General features: G+C 34.4%; 1 protein-coding gene across 3 annotated transcripts in view; it reads right to left on the reverse strand.

Moving 5' to 3' along the window:
* The window catches only part of VPS13A (vacuolar protein sorting 13 homolog A), a 103,918-nt gene that overhangs the window by 72,218 nt on the left and 14,949 nt on the right, over window positions 1-16,751 (reverse strand). For all 3 annotated transcript variants that reach the window (XM_065045937.1, XM_065045938.1, XM_065045939.1), the window contains exons 15-22: window positions 13,229-13,364; window positions 12,438-12,532; window positions 11,498-11,640; window positions 9,873-10,074; window positions 9,679-9,793; window positions 6,857-6,993; window positions 4,445-4,577; window positions 3,548-3,665 (exon numbers count right to left, since the gene is read on the reverse strand). In XM_065045937.1, the coding sequence (XP_064902009.1) occupies window positions 3,548-3,665; window positions 4,445-4,577; window positions 6,857-6,993; window positions 9,679-9,793; window positions 9,873-10,074; window positions 11,498-11,640; window positions 12,438-12,532; window positions 13,229-13,364 (1,079 nt within the window). The remainder of the gene's footprint in view (window positions 1-3,547; window positions 3,666-4,444; window positions 4,578-6,856; window positions 6,994-9,678; window positions 9,794-9,872; window positions 10,075-11,497; window positions 11,641-12,437; window positions 12,533-13,228; window positions 13,365-16,751) is intronic.

Here is a 16,751-nt window from a genome sequence, read left to right on the forward strand (position 1 = left end):
TTTCTCACAGAAGTGAGCAGAACAGAAGCAAGCAGAAGACTGGCTCCAAGAACACTATTATGCTTTTATTACAACATCTAGCTAAAACAAATAAAGAGGTCTGTTCAGTAAGCCAAATGTCTCCAGCAACGGGCAGCAGCAGATGCTCAACAAGGGGTGTAAGAAACGGGACTTGCTGTTTCCTCCCAGTTTTGCTGTGTTAACTCACAGCTCGGTCTTCAAAGGAACATAACATATAATACACAGGAGAAAGTATGAGGACAAAAATCCCAACATTTTCAATGACCCACAGCTAACTTTGAGACTAAAATAGTAACTGGAAAAAAGTTCCTTATACCTGTGCAAGCCAAGCACAAAGTTGTGCATGTATAGTGTTAAGACATTTTTTATGAATTTTTGTGCAGCAGACAGCCCCTGCTCCTACAAGGAAGGTACCTGGCAGATACAAGGCAGACAACTGAAAATAATCCCAGGCTCACTACACTGCTCTTTTAACAAAAGCTTTTAATGTTCAGAAAACATCTGCAAGTGGAATAAAATTATTCCCAATTTGTAGAGACTGAAGCATGGAGGAGCTACTTCAATTGATAAGGAAATCTGTGCAGAAACTTTTTCCAAGTTCAGACTGGTTATATTTAGATAGAAGGAAATGCTAAGGATGCCATTCTAAAAGCTGCAAATGAGCACATTCCTTCAAACTGGATTTTTTTTTTTAACTAATACAATTAAATGGAAATATGCCTTTACTATTAGTATCTTCATACTGGCTTCATACACCTTCAAAAACCTGATGACAGACTCCTAGAAACCACCTTTAGAAAATGGAGGAACCATACCACAGGATAAAACAAACATTCAGAAAAAAAAAAAAAAAAACAAAAAAAAACCTACAGGTTAGAAAACAATAGTCCTGGCTATCTCATTATCGATTTTTAACAACAAAACCTCAGGGAATTCAACTGGATCCAATGGTCACCCAAGGAAGTACAAACATCAAATAATCAAAAAGCAGACACTCAACTACCTGCTTTTCAGATACCTTGGAGTAAAATAGGCATCCTCAGAACTAAGAGACTAATTCATAAAGTTCTACTACAGAAAACAAAGTAATTTTGGTACTAGTTTTTGCTGTAGAACAAACATTTTTCTACTCACTTTGCTCAACAGAACTATGCTGTTCTACAGCACAGTTCCAAGTGAAGTATATTTACAAAAATTGGAATAAATAGCTATATGTATACTAAAAATACATTCATATATTTGTAGCTGATGTGAGCGATAGTGGTGCATTATACCCTATTCAACTATAATTACTAAAATTTACAGTTTACAGGATTTTTCTGACACAAAAGACACCAGTTAATTTTTATATTTTGTGCACCATGTCATCTAAAGATCACAGGGGCCTCAATATTTGTACATAAATACTCATTAACTGACAACTCTTGAAAACAAAGAGATTGTGCAGTGACAATAAGAGATTTGGTATTTGAAGCTACATTGATACCGATACTATTAATTGATTTGAATAGTCAGAGCTAGAGACCGCAGAAAATAGAACATTTGTGGTTTTAACTGATTTGGATAACATATAACCAAATGTAAAAATTCATCATATGATCCTAACAGGATATATACTGTACAGAAGTTCATGATTTTCTGACTTTTAAAGAGCTCAAAGCAACAAGGATGAGCAGCAAGCCCTTAAAGTAAAGGTCAAATCTCCACCATCAGGTAAAAAGCTGCTGTACCAGTCTTTCAAGATTAGTAGATAACTCTAGAGTATTATAATATAATCCGCAGAATATGTCCTAGAAACATTTGGAGACTGAACCGGGCAGAAAATGGACAAGTTCAGTTGTTGTTGAGTCACAGTATCAAAATTTTAGATTTGACACGGTTACTTGCTCCTAGTGAATGTTAAGTATTAGTTATGATTAGTAACTCACTGTAGTATATGTATATCTAGCAACAAACTGCTGCCCGTGGCATTCCTAAGCGTTGTAGAGTGTATAGGCACTCAGAAAGAAATGGCAACTGATCTCCAAGAAATATTGCTATCTCAATGGAAGAAAAAAATTGCCAATTTCCAGACACAGGCAGAAACTACTTACTGTCAAGTAAATGACTGCATAAGAATGTGGAATACAGAAATCATATTCATTAGGAAAAATTTCCCATAATCAGATTGGACATGAACTGTCAAAAGAAGAAGGCCCTGGTAGCCAAGACAGAGAGGTAATACTACAATACTGCAATGGGTGTTTTCATTAAGAGCAGACAATCCTTAATCCAGGTTATACTAGCGTAACTTGGAGAGACACTGATTACAAACCTACATTAGAACATTTTGTTAGATCACCATAGAAAGGAAATGTCACTTTCCCTTCCTGGACTTTCTGACAAAAAAAACCAGATTCCTGTGAGATGTATTTCCCTAATTATCTCCCCTTCTTCACCAAATAGAGAAAAAGGAGGAAAAGAATACAACATTTTGTAAAGTAAAGCATCCCAGCTTTCCAGAAGGTGGCACCATTATATCATGCAATCATATATCTGCGTTCACAATACACAGCACTGGTGAGGTACATTATTTTCAGGGCTTTCTTCTGACAAAGCAAATCTCAGATTCTTTATAATTCTTTTATTCCATAAATTGCCTCTTGATTTTGCTGATTGTACTAAATTTTCTGCAACAGCCTAGGGCTATTTTTATGTCATTAATTTTCTGGAATGGCAAGGTAAAACCTGCATTTTCAACAGTCTTAAGAAGGAATTAAGCATACACTAGCTTGCTTTAGCCTAAAAATATAATTCTTATTAATGACTTGATAAACCAAATTACCTCTTAATGCATCAATGTGCTGGCTTGCATGTAATTTTTTCAAGTAGTAGTGTCCTTGTCAGACAGTAATGAAGATGCGCTTTCCAAAATATATGCAAAGTTAATCTTTGCCACTTTGACTCAGCAACCTTTAATGTCAAAGTTTTATCATTAATAGTAACATACATTTTATTCTGATTGAGTATAATTTCCATAATAATGTTTTTTTCCTAAATAAGCCTACATTCAAACCCAATGCACTAAGAGCTGTTTCCCTGAGAAGTGATCTCTAGTAGGTAAACAGACAAGATGAATAACGTAAGTGAAAGAGACGGAGTGTGGACAGCACATTACTTTCCAGAATATTTGTGTGATGTTTATAAAGAGACTCTGTAAATGCAGAATTTTTGCTACTCAGTATTTCCAATGAGAACTGAAATGTAGCTGTTATACCTAATTAGAACAGGTATTAATATCTTTACTAAAAATCATTAAATATACTGTACATATTTTATAACAATATAACATTCTATCACGTCTTCAGTATCTCTCAACTTCTTGGACTTATTCTCTATTTGTTTTGATAAAGGTATTTTACTTGCAAGATTCACACACGGCCAAAGTAAAACAAAGCAAGTATAACTAGATCTTTTATTTTCTTTTTTTTTTTCTCCCTACAAAAATCATTTACCACAAAATTTCAAAAGAGGACAAACCACACACTTGGGCATTCTTGCATCTGTAACAACCATAGCCCTGCTAAATTCCACTTTCACGTCCAAAGGCTGCAAGATATGTTGAGATGAATATTTCAGCTTCCGAGCCTCTTGCCAGTTCTCATCTGGAAGAGCAAGAAAACCTATGCTTTAAACTCTGAAGGAGATTCCTTCTTGTTACACATATCACAGAATTAAAGTATCTGATATTAGTATACATTGCTAAAAATTCAGGCCACACAATCTCTTTCAATACAGGTATATTATACAAGAAACCAACTTCAGACATACAAGAAAATTTAATTTCTACCATTCACATCTAAAGAGCTGACCCATCCATGCCACAGACTTCTGAAGGCCAAGTTCTTAACAGGCATGGTACTAGGAGTTTAAGCTCTGGATTCCCCTCTGGAAACACAGGGTTAAGAATAAAATACTTTAAACTCCCTGGTTCTGACTGTTTCTACATTGTTACTTCCCATACTACTAGTAAAAGCTTCCTTCAGTAAGAGATTCTGATCCTTTCTTTACCCTCACAAACAATCAATGAACAAACTCATGAATTCTGATTTAAATTTGTAGGGAGGCAAGGAAAAGGCGGTGGAGGAAAATACCATAAATAAATTAGTTACACTCTTACGTTTACCATGTAACAAATCAAATTACTTGTTTTCAAAAATAAGGGTTTGAATGTAAGTTCACCTATTTAGCAAAAGCTAAGGTTGGAATCTAAGGCCTAATGTTCTGGAAATCCGTTACATGCTCATAGGACTGAGTTCAGACCAGCAGTTTAAAGAAGTATGTTCCAAAGAGTCTGAACTGCTTCAGTTAAAAATATAACGGTACATCAATCACCGTATTATTTTTACTCATCTAGAGAGACATTACTTTCATTAATACTTACCATTTTTGCTGTACAGTAACTGTATACTGCTGAGCTGGATATCAAAACTGTCATAAGCTCTTGACATTATATCTTCAATAGTGCTTTGTCCTACTTTGAGCTCCGATAAATCAGAACGACTTTTGCTTTTCATCTTAAACACAGTCACAAAAAAAGCATAAATCAATTTAAAAAACAGTCAAAGCACTAGTTCCAAAAATATTTGATCCTACCATGACAAAAGAATAAATTCAAATTCCTCATTATAAGAGATCAGTCTTACAAATACCACAGCAAAGGAGATACCTAAAATGGGTAGTATATATCAAATAAAAACCTAAGAGTATTCAACTCCATTTCTTCAAGGAAAGAAACAAAATAAAGTTATTTAAAATCTATAAATACATTTTGCATAGAATAACTTCCTTCTATGAGGAAATTATTATAGTACCCGAAATTATAAAGTCTCAAACCCTTTGTAATCAGCAGGATAACTATTTTGTTTTTTAATATATAAAAACATTACTGCATTAATCTCTTCAGGAACATGAAATCTATTTTTGAATCCTGTTGAATTAGTTGTGGCATTACCATGTTACATATTAGTCAGAGTAAAGGGGAAAAAGGGACTTGGACTGTTCATCACCAATGTTCAGTGTCCTTCCCTTAACATCAGTCAATATCGCTTTGACTTGGCTTTGGGATGCCCATACTTCTTTAGTATTCCACATTTGTATGTTCCCCCTCATCTATTCACCTCTGATAAAAGGTGGCTGTCCTTATCCTTAAATGTTTAATAATTTTGGATCCATATCTGTTTCAGTCAGACCCAGATAATAGTTAAGAAAAGGTTCATAACTATAAAACAAGTTCTATCATCCAAGACACAGCATTTCTTTTTGCAGTGCTACTGAACTATGACTACTTTTTCATTGAAAGTAACTTGCATATTGAAAATTCAGAATTACCAAATTAATATTGCTTGTGCAACCTTAATTAAGCCCACTTACACATCTGCATTGAGATACAGTTTCAATTTTATGTGCCATTTTCTCCCCTTGGGGCTTGAACTTAACAAGTACCTAACTGAGGGAAAGAGATTATTTGTTTTGTATTAAACATACTCATTCATCAACAGATGACTTACATCTCACTTAAGCATATGTCACTCAAAGTGAATGCAAAATCATTAATCATATCCTGAGAGGTATATTACTTTTCATCTTATTTTCTAATTTTTCTTAAAGGATGGGAACTAATCCAAAAGTCACATTCATGACGAAAATTAATCACCCATTTCAGAAAAAGAAAAAAAAAAAAATCTCAGACACATTTAGTGGAGTCTGATGTCAAAATGTGTTCTTCTGTGTATTATTCTGAGGGTAATTTCCTATGAGTGGTAGAGGAGGACTGTTCTATTACCCACCCTCTGTTAGATCTAGGAGGCTGTCTCAAGCACCCAACCAATATACAGATGGATTATTGAACTCTGGAAAGTTCCTACTTTTACTCTGGAAAGTTCAGCATTCAGAAGAGCTGGTAAAATTATTAGTGATTAAGTGTAAATCCAAATTATTTTTAATATTTACACAGCAATGTTTTCTACTAATTCCACTTTCTGAAGAACCTGATATATTCTAACTGAAACCCACATACTCAGTCAGTCTGCAGCAGATACATAGCAAACTTACTTTACTTGAGCTAGATTTTAAGCTTGGAAACAAATTCTTATTAAAAAAAAAAACACAGATAAGGCAACCTAATGAGATAGTAAGTGGCAGAATCATTTTTACTCACAGTACAGTTAAAAAAAAAATTAAATTGCCTGTGTACAAGTAATATAATTTGTCCCAAAAGAGCCCAAGTTCACCAACAAGTGATAATATGCAGGTACAGTCTCTTCTATGATTTTATAGTGCTAAATTATCATTTTAAATACAAACTACCTTTTTTACTTTTTGCTTGCATGAAATACCTCAAACATATCTCTAATTTTATCCAAGTTATTTTATAAATTGCCAGTGTTTACTTGTCTCATTTTAAAGTAAACTAAATGACCAAAAAGTAATTGATAGCAATAGTAATATTAAAAATAAGACCATTTAATAATGTCATTTAAAAGTTTACTCTTTTATATTCTGAGGTAAAACACTGTTAGATATGTTCCAACATAACAGTTCAAAGTAACAACAGTGGCTTCATTCCAGGGGAGAATTATTTTCTAACAATTTTTTGGGGTTGAAATAATATACTGAGAAGAGTTCAGTAATTTCTGCCTTGACTGGAAAGCATTTTAAAATAAGTACCTAATAAAGAAACCACAAGAGGAATTTTTACTTAACCAGTACCACAAAATACAAACTAAGAAACTGGAAGTCACATAAAAGCTGAACTATGATTTTCAGTAATTTACTTCATTAGGTAAATACATACCTTAAGACTACCAAGGTCCAGAAGTAGTAAATTTGATGTATGGTCATAGAATCCTTTTTGTGGAACAATGATGTATGAAGCCATGAGGTTAATTTTGAGGTCAAGAACTTTCTGGGTTTCAATAACATAGAGCAAACCTGAAAAATAATTTAATTAGTAAATATAAACAAATTAATCCATACAAAAGCTATGGAATTAAAAGAAGCAATTAAAAGAAATTCAAATCTAATTTTAAATGAGCTGGAAAGGGTAGATAACTAAGTTTAATTGCAGGTACAGATGCTCTTCATGTTTCTTCTAAAACAACGATTATAGGCAGTCTTTAAAGAAGCACCAAGTAGATGAAATGATGATAGCAAACAATGCTAATGGACGTATAGAGACAGCAATGTGACACACATAAATCCAAAAAAGTTTAATCCTGAACAGAGATGAAATGAGAAGTGGAATGTGTACTGCAGTTTGGTAACTGCTGAGTCAAGCCATTGTGCTTGATAGATGCAGAAATTATAATTGTTCTAAATGTACTTATTATTGGGAGTACTCAACTGCACTGGTCAAAGTGCTAATGTTGTTATTACTGAAATACTGAAGTTTACACAGATTCTGCTGACAAACATTTCCATCTTCAAGACCAGCAAATATAAAGTCATACAAATATTCTGTTTAAAAACCATACAATTAGTTGGGAAATTCAGCCTGTCAGAACATGTGAAATAAAATTCTGTTTGGTTTCGGATTTTATTGTTGGTTTTGTTTGGGTTTTTGTTTTCTCCTCTGAAAAAGAATGGTCTTGCTTCAACATAGCACTGAAAACTGTCTTAGGATGCAGACATAACCCATTAAATATTTATCAGGTGCAACAAGCTGATAATTACAGAAGTAGAGATAAATTCTGAAAATTACAACATAACACTGTAGCACACCCACATTGGTAAGAGAGCAATTAAAACTGTTCCAACATTACCAAAGCTTGTTGTGCCACAGGAGAGTTAGATCAGTCAATGAAGACCTAGATAGCAACCATATCTCAGGATTTCCAAGATATAATAACTTATAATAAAAATATTGTTTTCAGTTTTCAATGCCTAACTGTATCTGAGTGATGTAGAAAGTACAATAAAATACTTCTTCTTTCCTTAGTTTGGGAGAAAACATCACTGAGTCCACAAATGGAATTCTGGGAAACTAAGCTTTTGTAATATATTTTAGTGATGCTGAAAATCGTAAATATTATGGTGTAGTGAGTTCCTTCACTTCTGCAGTTCACAGTTCCCCAATATCTTCCAAGTATCTTCTACTGCTTGGAAGACAAGTATTAAGTATTCTTTCCTGAGAAGGACTGTAAGTCTGAACATAATATAATAATTATATTTATATTATTCCATTATTTTTATTCTACCTCCAAGGTACGTGTAGTTCCCTGCAATAGAACATTCTGCAGATCAAATCTTCTTCCCTGGGTAATTTTGTAAGTCTCAAGATTTTACAAGCAATGCACAGCCTATTTTTAGAGATTTCCATCAAGCTTCTAATTTGTGAGTGGAACAAGCTGTTAGATTACTATGGGCAACTCAGTATTCATGTGAAGGTAAGAGACATTGAATACAACCCTAAAGAAATTCTATGCTTAAATTATAATAGATACATAGCATGATTTCATGTTTCCACCAAAAATGAATCATAATCAAAATCAGAGTGTTCAGTAGTAATGAGCAGAGAACCGAGCATACTGAATCTAAGCAAGTTTTCATCAAATAATCTCAGGAATGAACCGTGGTATCAATCTATACGATATTGCTGTAGAAGCTTCTGATAGAAAAGACAAGCAAGTTGATCCATCTAACTTTGACTCATTAATCTGACATTAGAAGAAATAATGAATAGAAATACAATTGATGCCTGATTTCATTCTTAGTACTAGCTTGATAAAAGCAAACAAATATACGATATGCTTGAGGTTCCTGTAATTTGTTTCACTTATTGAGTATTCAGATTTTTTTAAACATACAATTTCAATATTAAGAGGTTACAGTTTAAATTAACTAAAAAAAATTCATCTTTTTTTTTGTTTTCTTTTAAAATTAATTTATATATGAAGTCTCCCCTTTGCATCCTCTCCCAGCCACAGCCAGAGATAGGACACTGTGCTGGATACACCTCTCTGATCTAGAAAGCCTCAGACACCCTTACTGAAGAAAATTAATTCCACAAGTCTCAATGTTAAGTCTTAAAAGTCTTCACTATTTTCATCTATGTGTCAAAATCTAAGATGTCTAGAGATAAAAAGCTAGGATGCAATGAAAACTAGAGGAATGGCTTTAATGCTGAATAACTGGAAGACAGATAAATACAGTTTATATTATCTGATCTGAGTCAATATTCATCAAGGAATAAAGAAAGTGGAAAACACCAATACAAAGGTAGATAGTGTCCTGAAAAGCAAAGATCCTGGAAAAGATTAACGGCTTTCACGAGAGGACCAATATCTCAGTACCATTTTTAAAGAGTATGAAACAATTAAGGCCATCTAGATACTACGATGAACAAAACAGAAAAGTCAGAAGTAACAAACTGAAATAATACCTCAGAATGTAGAGATTATTTAAAAAAGAAAGTTGAAGTTTAAAAAGATACAGACTTAAAATTATTCAACACCTAGAGCAAATGCTTTGTAATGAGATCAAAGAACTCAGCTTAGTTAGATGTTGTGTTAGAAGACTATGACTTGGACACATCTCCATATGGAAAGATAATATTTTCATAGTCCCAGAATCTAAAATTTGCCTGAGCGTACAATCAGAAGAGCATGCAGCACTTGCCTGTGGATGTTTTTTCACGGAACTCTTCAAGCTTCATCAGAGTGGCTGATGTCAACTGCTCTAAATGTACATCTTTTGGAGGCCTGAAGAAAGCCACTAAGCTATTTATTGTCATCTGTTAAAATAAAAATAATACATGGCAAATATACTAATTCAGTTTTTTTTCAGAATTTACGACTAATTCAAATACTTACCGCATCATACACTATTTCTAGTGGCTGTGATTCTATTCTAAGCCTCTGATCTGCTTTCTCATCCAAAGGATTAGTCTCAAACATTATACTTAAGAGTGAAGTACTCTTGTCCGAGTAGACTGTTCGAGAAGATAGGAGACACGGGGTACAATTTTCTCGGGACATGCCTGTAACTTCAAGTGAGGTAATTTCTGTTTCAAATCTGTAAAGAAAGGTAAACAGCATGTTCAGATGCAATATCTATCTGGCTAAGCACAATTTGGTGGTAAGAGTATACAGAATGAACTGAACAAAAAAAGAACAAACAAACAAAAAATGCAAATCAAGAACAACAACATATCTCTACCCTACCTCAAACATAAATATCTTAGTCTAAGGTTATAACAGATATATCCATATGGTAACTATTTTCTATTTTATTATCTTTTTTGTCTATTGGCCACCCTTGAGAAATACAAAAGGGCACCCAAGTTATTCACTTCATGCACTTTTCATGATCACAGAATCACAGAATGTCGGGGATTGGAAGGGACCTCAAAAGATCGTCTAGTCCAATCCCCCTGCTGGAGCAGGAACACCTAGATGACATGACGACAGGTGTCAGGGCAGAGACATGCAAATGGGAATTCCGTAGTAGAAGCGCAGGAATTAGATGGCACAGTTTATACAGGTGAAGAGAGAGCAATGAGGGACGAGTTCCAGTGCAGAGAAATAAAGGAAGCACCATGAGAGGAGCACAAGATTAATAACCTCATTACTCTGAAGAAGTATTTTTTAGGTGTTGGATTTACTTTATTTTAAATACCCTGCCCACCTTTTTAACAACTTTAACTTCAAGATCTTTATCTCCCAACACTCAAAGGAAAATGGTTCAATGTAAAAACGTAACATTTTCTTCCCTTTTTATTAGTGTAACAGCATTATTAGGGTTATTTAGATGCACAGGAGAACAAAAAAGAAAAGCTGAAAGCAAAACTTTAAACAAACCCAAACACCTATACATAACACTCAGCAAGACTAACACTATCTTATTATCATATATAGATTATACTAATACACCCCTGAAGTAAAAGGGACAAGGTTTAAATCAGGAAGACCACCCTTCCCCAAAATTTTTAAGTGATTACATTTGTAATAAATATAAAATATTTCACATATTGCTGCTTCTCATTTTCTACTGTGAGAGCACAAAAACAAGTTCAAATCACCAACTACAGCCCTCCTCTGCAAATTTAAAAGCTTAATTGAAAACTCAAGACCTCTTCAGTCATATACAGTCACATACAAACTAGTGATTACAAGATCACCTTGCTCGGGTTAAATTTCAAAAGGAGTAACAATCACTTTTCAAAGCAAGAAAAAAGTTAATAACTGGATTGCTTGTACATAACAATGACAAACTGAAAATAAAGGAGAAAATCTGTATTGGCACAAAAAGTTCTGAAGACAGAGAAAGATGGAAACTATAAGCATTCACTTTGTCCATCAGTTGCAGGATGATTCTGTGCCCAAACTACACAAGAAATGACAGTGAAAAATGGAAGTTAAACATCACAATAGAGCCTTAAAATGCCTATTAACCATCCCCAACATTTCATGAAGAGCAAAAACAGTTTGAAGTTCACCTTATTGCTTGTGCACCTGGTCGTTGGGTAAATACCGTACTCAAGCCAGTCAATGCAAATTCTACAAGCTTAGGAGTTTGCTTGTTTTCTCTTATTGATATAGACATGCTTAATAACTTCACAGAAAACTTCATGGCTTCATACTAGATATGCAGGAAAAACAACAACAGATAATTATAAAATATGTTAATATACATTTTGATACAGTTCACGAAGAGATGAAAACCACAAACAGCAGTTCAATACTATTTTTCTAGTACTACAAATACCTTGTAACATAGCTGGCATAAAATTAATTACCAAATAATTATTACAAAGAGGCAGGGTTGGAGTAAGAGTAGACTGTTCTTACAATCACGTCTTTGATGTCTCTGCACCACATTTTGTAATAAAGGGCCTGTGACACCGAGATGAAAAGCAGTCTATCGTACTGTGCATGGTATCTCCCAAAACAATTAATTCAGACTCTTTCTGAATGGTTCAAAAATGTTTCTCTTCCCCAACACAGTCCTTCAAACACTTCTTTCCTTATATACTCACTTACTGTAGCTCATCTACTATAACTCATATTTAAGTTTCCAGTGAATCACCTAATGCACTTTTTAAAAAAGTTTCTGAACATTGTAAGAGGATACATGAAGTATTTCATAACTTAAACAGTATACTACTTATATGGCTTCATTCTAGCTTCAGTGAGCAAAAGTCCATTCTGAACGTTTTCAGAATATCCAAAGTGAACTCCATAACCCCTCTCCTGAAACTACATCTAAGGACGCTCTGTTCCACATGAAGCCAGCATGCAGTGACTTAATTAAAAAGTGTCAAAGCAGTATTCAAATATAGACACAGAGCTACAAGTAATTTTAAAAGTTACTTCCTATCATCTTTGGACTTTTATTTGTAGATAAAACTACAAATATTACAGTCAGTTATAGCTTACTGATTTTGGAAGTGTTGGATCCACAGCTGTTTCACTATATCCAATTGCTGCATAAAGTTTAGCCTTCTCTTCAGGTGTCATGAGCTCTTCAAGACCTGTCACATTGCAAGAGGTTAAACTCAATACAGGTATCCAAAAAATGCAAATACTGTTACACACTTTCCAGTGCTTGGTAGCTCTATTACATACATTTGACACTGTCAACATTGTCCTGAATTAGTAAAAGCAAAACCTCTGAGGTTTCAAGTGAAGTCCTGAGTCTCCTAAAGCATACTTTAAAATGCAGTTATACTTTTATTCCATCCTACTGTACTTTCTAGCTTGCAAACAATAGAAGCAACCTTTTTTATTTACTTTCTGTGTTCCACAACCTTTACTAGGTGCCTTGTACTTAAGTTAATCAAATTCTAATACACTGTATCAAACAGCTGAATTATAAAAGGAATGAAAGTAAAATTGTCCACATTCCAGTAAGTGCTGCTGTGCATTAGCACTGTCTTCAAATCCCCATACATAGTACACCACATACACAAATGCAAAAACTGTGCCTGGAGAAAGGAGAAATTGAAGAGAGTTCAGAAAGACCTAAAGAAGGAATTGCATGGTATCTCCGTAACTTACAATTAATTCATCAGCATAAACAAAAAAAAAAAAAAAAATACTAAGAAAATGTAGATGTCAATAACACCACAGCCCAAATATTAAACTAAACCAAAGTTTTAGTGTCACAGACCTATCATTCTCAGAAGTAATTTTTAATAATAGAAAAAAATGCAAATAAATGAACATACTTGAACCCTTTACTTCTTGTTTTTGTTCATCCTTTTTTTCACTTGACCAGCTCCATATCCAACTAAACCAGCCACCAGAATTGTCATCGTCTTGTTTTACTCCTGGTCTGTAGATTTTTAAGCCAGCCTTAGTTGCCTGCAATTTAAAAAACCCAAACAATTATTTTTCTTCTTGCTCCTTTGTTTTCCTAAAAAAAAAAAATAGACCCAAGGTATGCTTTAACACATCAAAACATCATTAGATGACCACTGAAAAGGCAGCACATTAGTAGTTTTTCTTCTAGTGCCTTTTTCAGCTACACAGTGCACCATCAGACCAGTTCTCACTTGTATAAAATCAACCACCTTTATGAATAAAAAAGCAAGCAAAAGGCAGCTGAATTTAGGTCAATAAATGCTTCTTACACAGCAGATACACTCTCTGGCTCTCACCACCACAAAAAAAAAAAAAAAAAGAAATCCACAACATTATATATATAGTGCTCCACATTACAACAATGCAATCATAAAGAGTCATAAAAATGTTTGCAAGCAATGATATAGCCAGCACAGGCCAAATTTTGAACAATCCTTATACTTTTCATTTCAAGATAGACGTCCAAAGCTACAAAAAAGAAAAAAAGAAAAAAAAAACTTACTCTTGTCATAGAACACTTATTATAAGGAATATAGAAAACTAAAAAATCTGGATCTGACACGTGTAACTATAACAGTAAGGAAGCCCTTCCTTCTCCCACATTCATTATTTTAGCAACTAGGGGATGTCCTGTCTGGTGCCAGTAATGATTCCGATACTAGGTCCTCACAGAAAGGGCAAACTATAGCCAGACTTTACCACTGAAAGCTTGGCATAAGAGACAGCAAATGACCATCAAGTAATCTAAGAAACAGAGGACTTCTCAAAACCATAGTGGACTGCACAACCCAATTTTTCTTCATGATTAATAAGATCTGGAACGACATAAAGACATCAAGATAATTCCTGAAGTTAAAGATATTCTAGTGAATGTGACACCCAAATTCAGAGAAACAGGGATCGCTTCTAGGCATTCAAAAGAACAAAGATCTCTCTGCAACACAATTAGGGAAAACAGCTGGCTATAAATCAGAACTTTTTCGGAACTTGTCACATCTATACATCTACAGGCCAACAGAAGGCAGGACTTATCACAACAACATCAAGGGTTCTAAACTGATCCTATTGATTTACTACAGACAGATGATGCAAAATGTCAGCTGAACAACACAAGGCCTCAAAAGGTTTGCACAAAATCCACTAAAGTCCTCTTTATAAAGGTTACCAAGTCATCAAGCCAAAGTTACAGTCCAAGGAAAGAATGGACAGATCCTTAAAGGACTGTTAATGTTTCTAGGACACCAGTGAGCTGGTGTTGAAAGACAACTGACACAGACGAAAAGAAGTGATGCCTAAAGCTATGATTATTAATATGCCTGAGGCAGCAGTTGGCAGCAGAGTCTGAGTTAAGAAGGCTACAGACAAAAGGGAGGGGAAAATGTACTCCTACAAGGATGAAGAAAACATTTGTGCAGTATGGGAACTAAAGAAATTTCCTGAAGAAATCCTGTTGAGCTTTCTCTGTCCTCCATTTACAATGGATTAGTAATTAATACAGCCAAAGTCTGTAGAAAGATTACTCAGCAAGGTAAACTGTTTTAACTAGAAGAAAAGGAGAACCAAGTCTTTTCTGGATTGAAAGCACAAAATTTCTCAAGCTATCTGACACAGAGCCTTGATGCTGCACTCACTGAAGCTGGTGTTTTATATCCAGGGCACTAGTGATGAAGATTAAAAAGTGGCCTAAGGTTTGGAATATAAAGCTCTTGCTACAAAGTCCCAAGCAAATGAGATGGTACTGTGTTCATAAATGTGAGTCCTGGGGAGCTTGATTTCAAGGTCTAGAAAAACGAAAGCCCTTGAAATTCAACTCTAAGGTATTTATTAAAAAAAAAAAAACAAACACAAACAAACCAAACATAACTAACAGTAGGGTCCCTTATCTGGCTTTACTCAACCCACATCTAAAGGGTGCTTCTTTAAATTCCTAGTAGACTTAAGGCTAATTGTCAGGATGCCAAGCAAGAAGTAAATTTGCCTTTTGCAAGTCCTTTGAGACCTTTTCAGAAGTATGACCTGATAACAAGAAGACAGATGTGTTCTGAAAGATACATGGATGTAGGAGACAGTTCAGAATCACTGTGACCTGATTTTCAATATTTGGAAATAAATTCTGAGCTGGCTAGCAGATCTTTCAAGATTATTTTCTAACACTTTTCAAATGCAGAGCTTAAAGCCCAAACAAATGAAAATCCATTTGCTTGCAACCTCCTTCTAAGCACTACAGAAACCTGCGTTAAAACTCAGGACTGGAAAGAGGTCTGGAATGCAGCAGGATGTAACCTTTGGTAAGCAGTATGGTCATACTGGAGAAAAGAAGAATAGAAGTGAACAGGAAATTATTTGGGGCCTCCCTCAACTTGCAAAAATTAGGAGGAAAAAATAAAACAAAAATAAAACAAAAAACCCCTACACAGTACAAGATTAAAACATGCCGAAGTCAAATAAGAACTAAAAGAAAATAAAAAGCCTTCTTGTCGAAAGCCCTCCAGTTCAACCAAACAACTGAAGGAGAGGAATGCGAGTGTGTCTTCTGGTTTGTAAAAGTCTGAATAATGATCACACAAGCAACCAAACGTGGGTGTACACACAGACAACTGGAAGGAAAAAATCTGTTATGGGTAACTCTTTAGAGTTTTGGTTTAGAAGCATCGCGTCTATCCCTGTATTCATACCATACTTATCACAGAAAAAAAAAAAATCCTTCAAGCACTGCCATAAAAAATTATTGACATTCCTGAAGTTTAATTATTTAATATATTATTTCACATTCTAAATTCATATTCTGCCTACTTTCAGTCACAGTGGTTACTAACGGAGAAACACCCCTTCACAGATGTGAAATCTGTTTAGGTTTTCTGACATCAGTCTCCTGGAACGATGCTCAGACACTACATTGAAAACTAAGCAGTACACTAACCTAGTAAAAACAAAATTAACAAATTAAGCATAACTATTCAAGTAATATTATCTTGCCTAATTGTGATTAACTACTTAAATGCATTCTCCATTTGCTGTATCCCAAATAACATTTGTAAATAGTAACTAAAGATCAAGATACTACATATACAGGTGTTCAGTCTGCATAATAGGTTATCAGGAAGGAAAGGAGCAAATAATCTAGACTGCTGGGGGGAAGTGGGGAGATGAGTAAACCACAATCTGTAGCTTTGGATATAATCACTTCCAACTTGACTTACCCTATCACCCTTTCCACTATATTTTCCACAGTAGGTTTTCCTTATCAAAAGTGGAAAGAAATTCATCCCAGATCAGTTATTCTGTAGAATCAGCGCATGAAGCTATTTAATTTTTGCTTAATTACAAGCTGAAACTAACTACAGCTTATAATAAATGTGAAATACAAGTACAATAGAAAGACTGTAT

The sequence above is a fragment of the Columba livia genome, chromosome Z, assembly GCF_036013475.1.
Source record: "Columba livia isolate bColLiv1 breed racing homer chromosome Z, bColLiv1.pat.W.v2, whole genome shotgun sequence".
Classification (NCBI taxonomy): Eukaryota; Metazoa; Chordata; class Aves; order Columbiformes; family Columbidae; genus Columba; species Columba livia.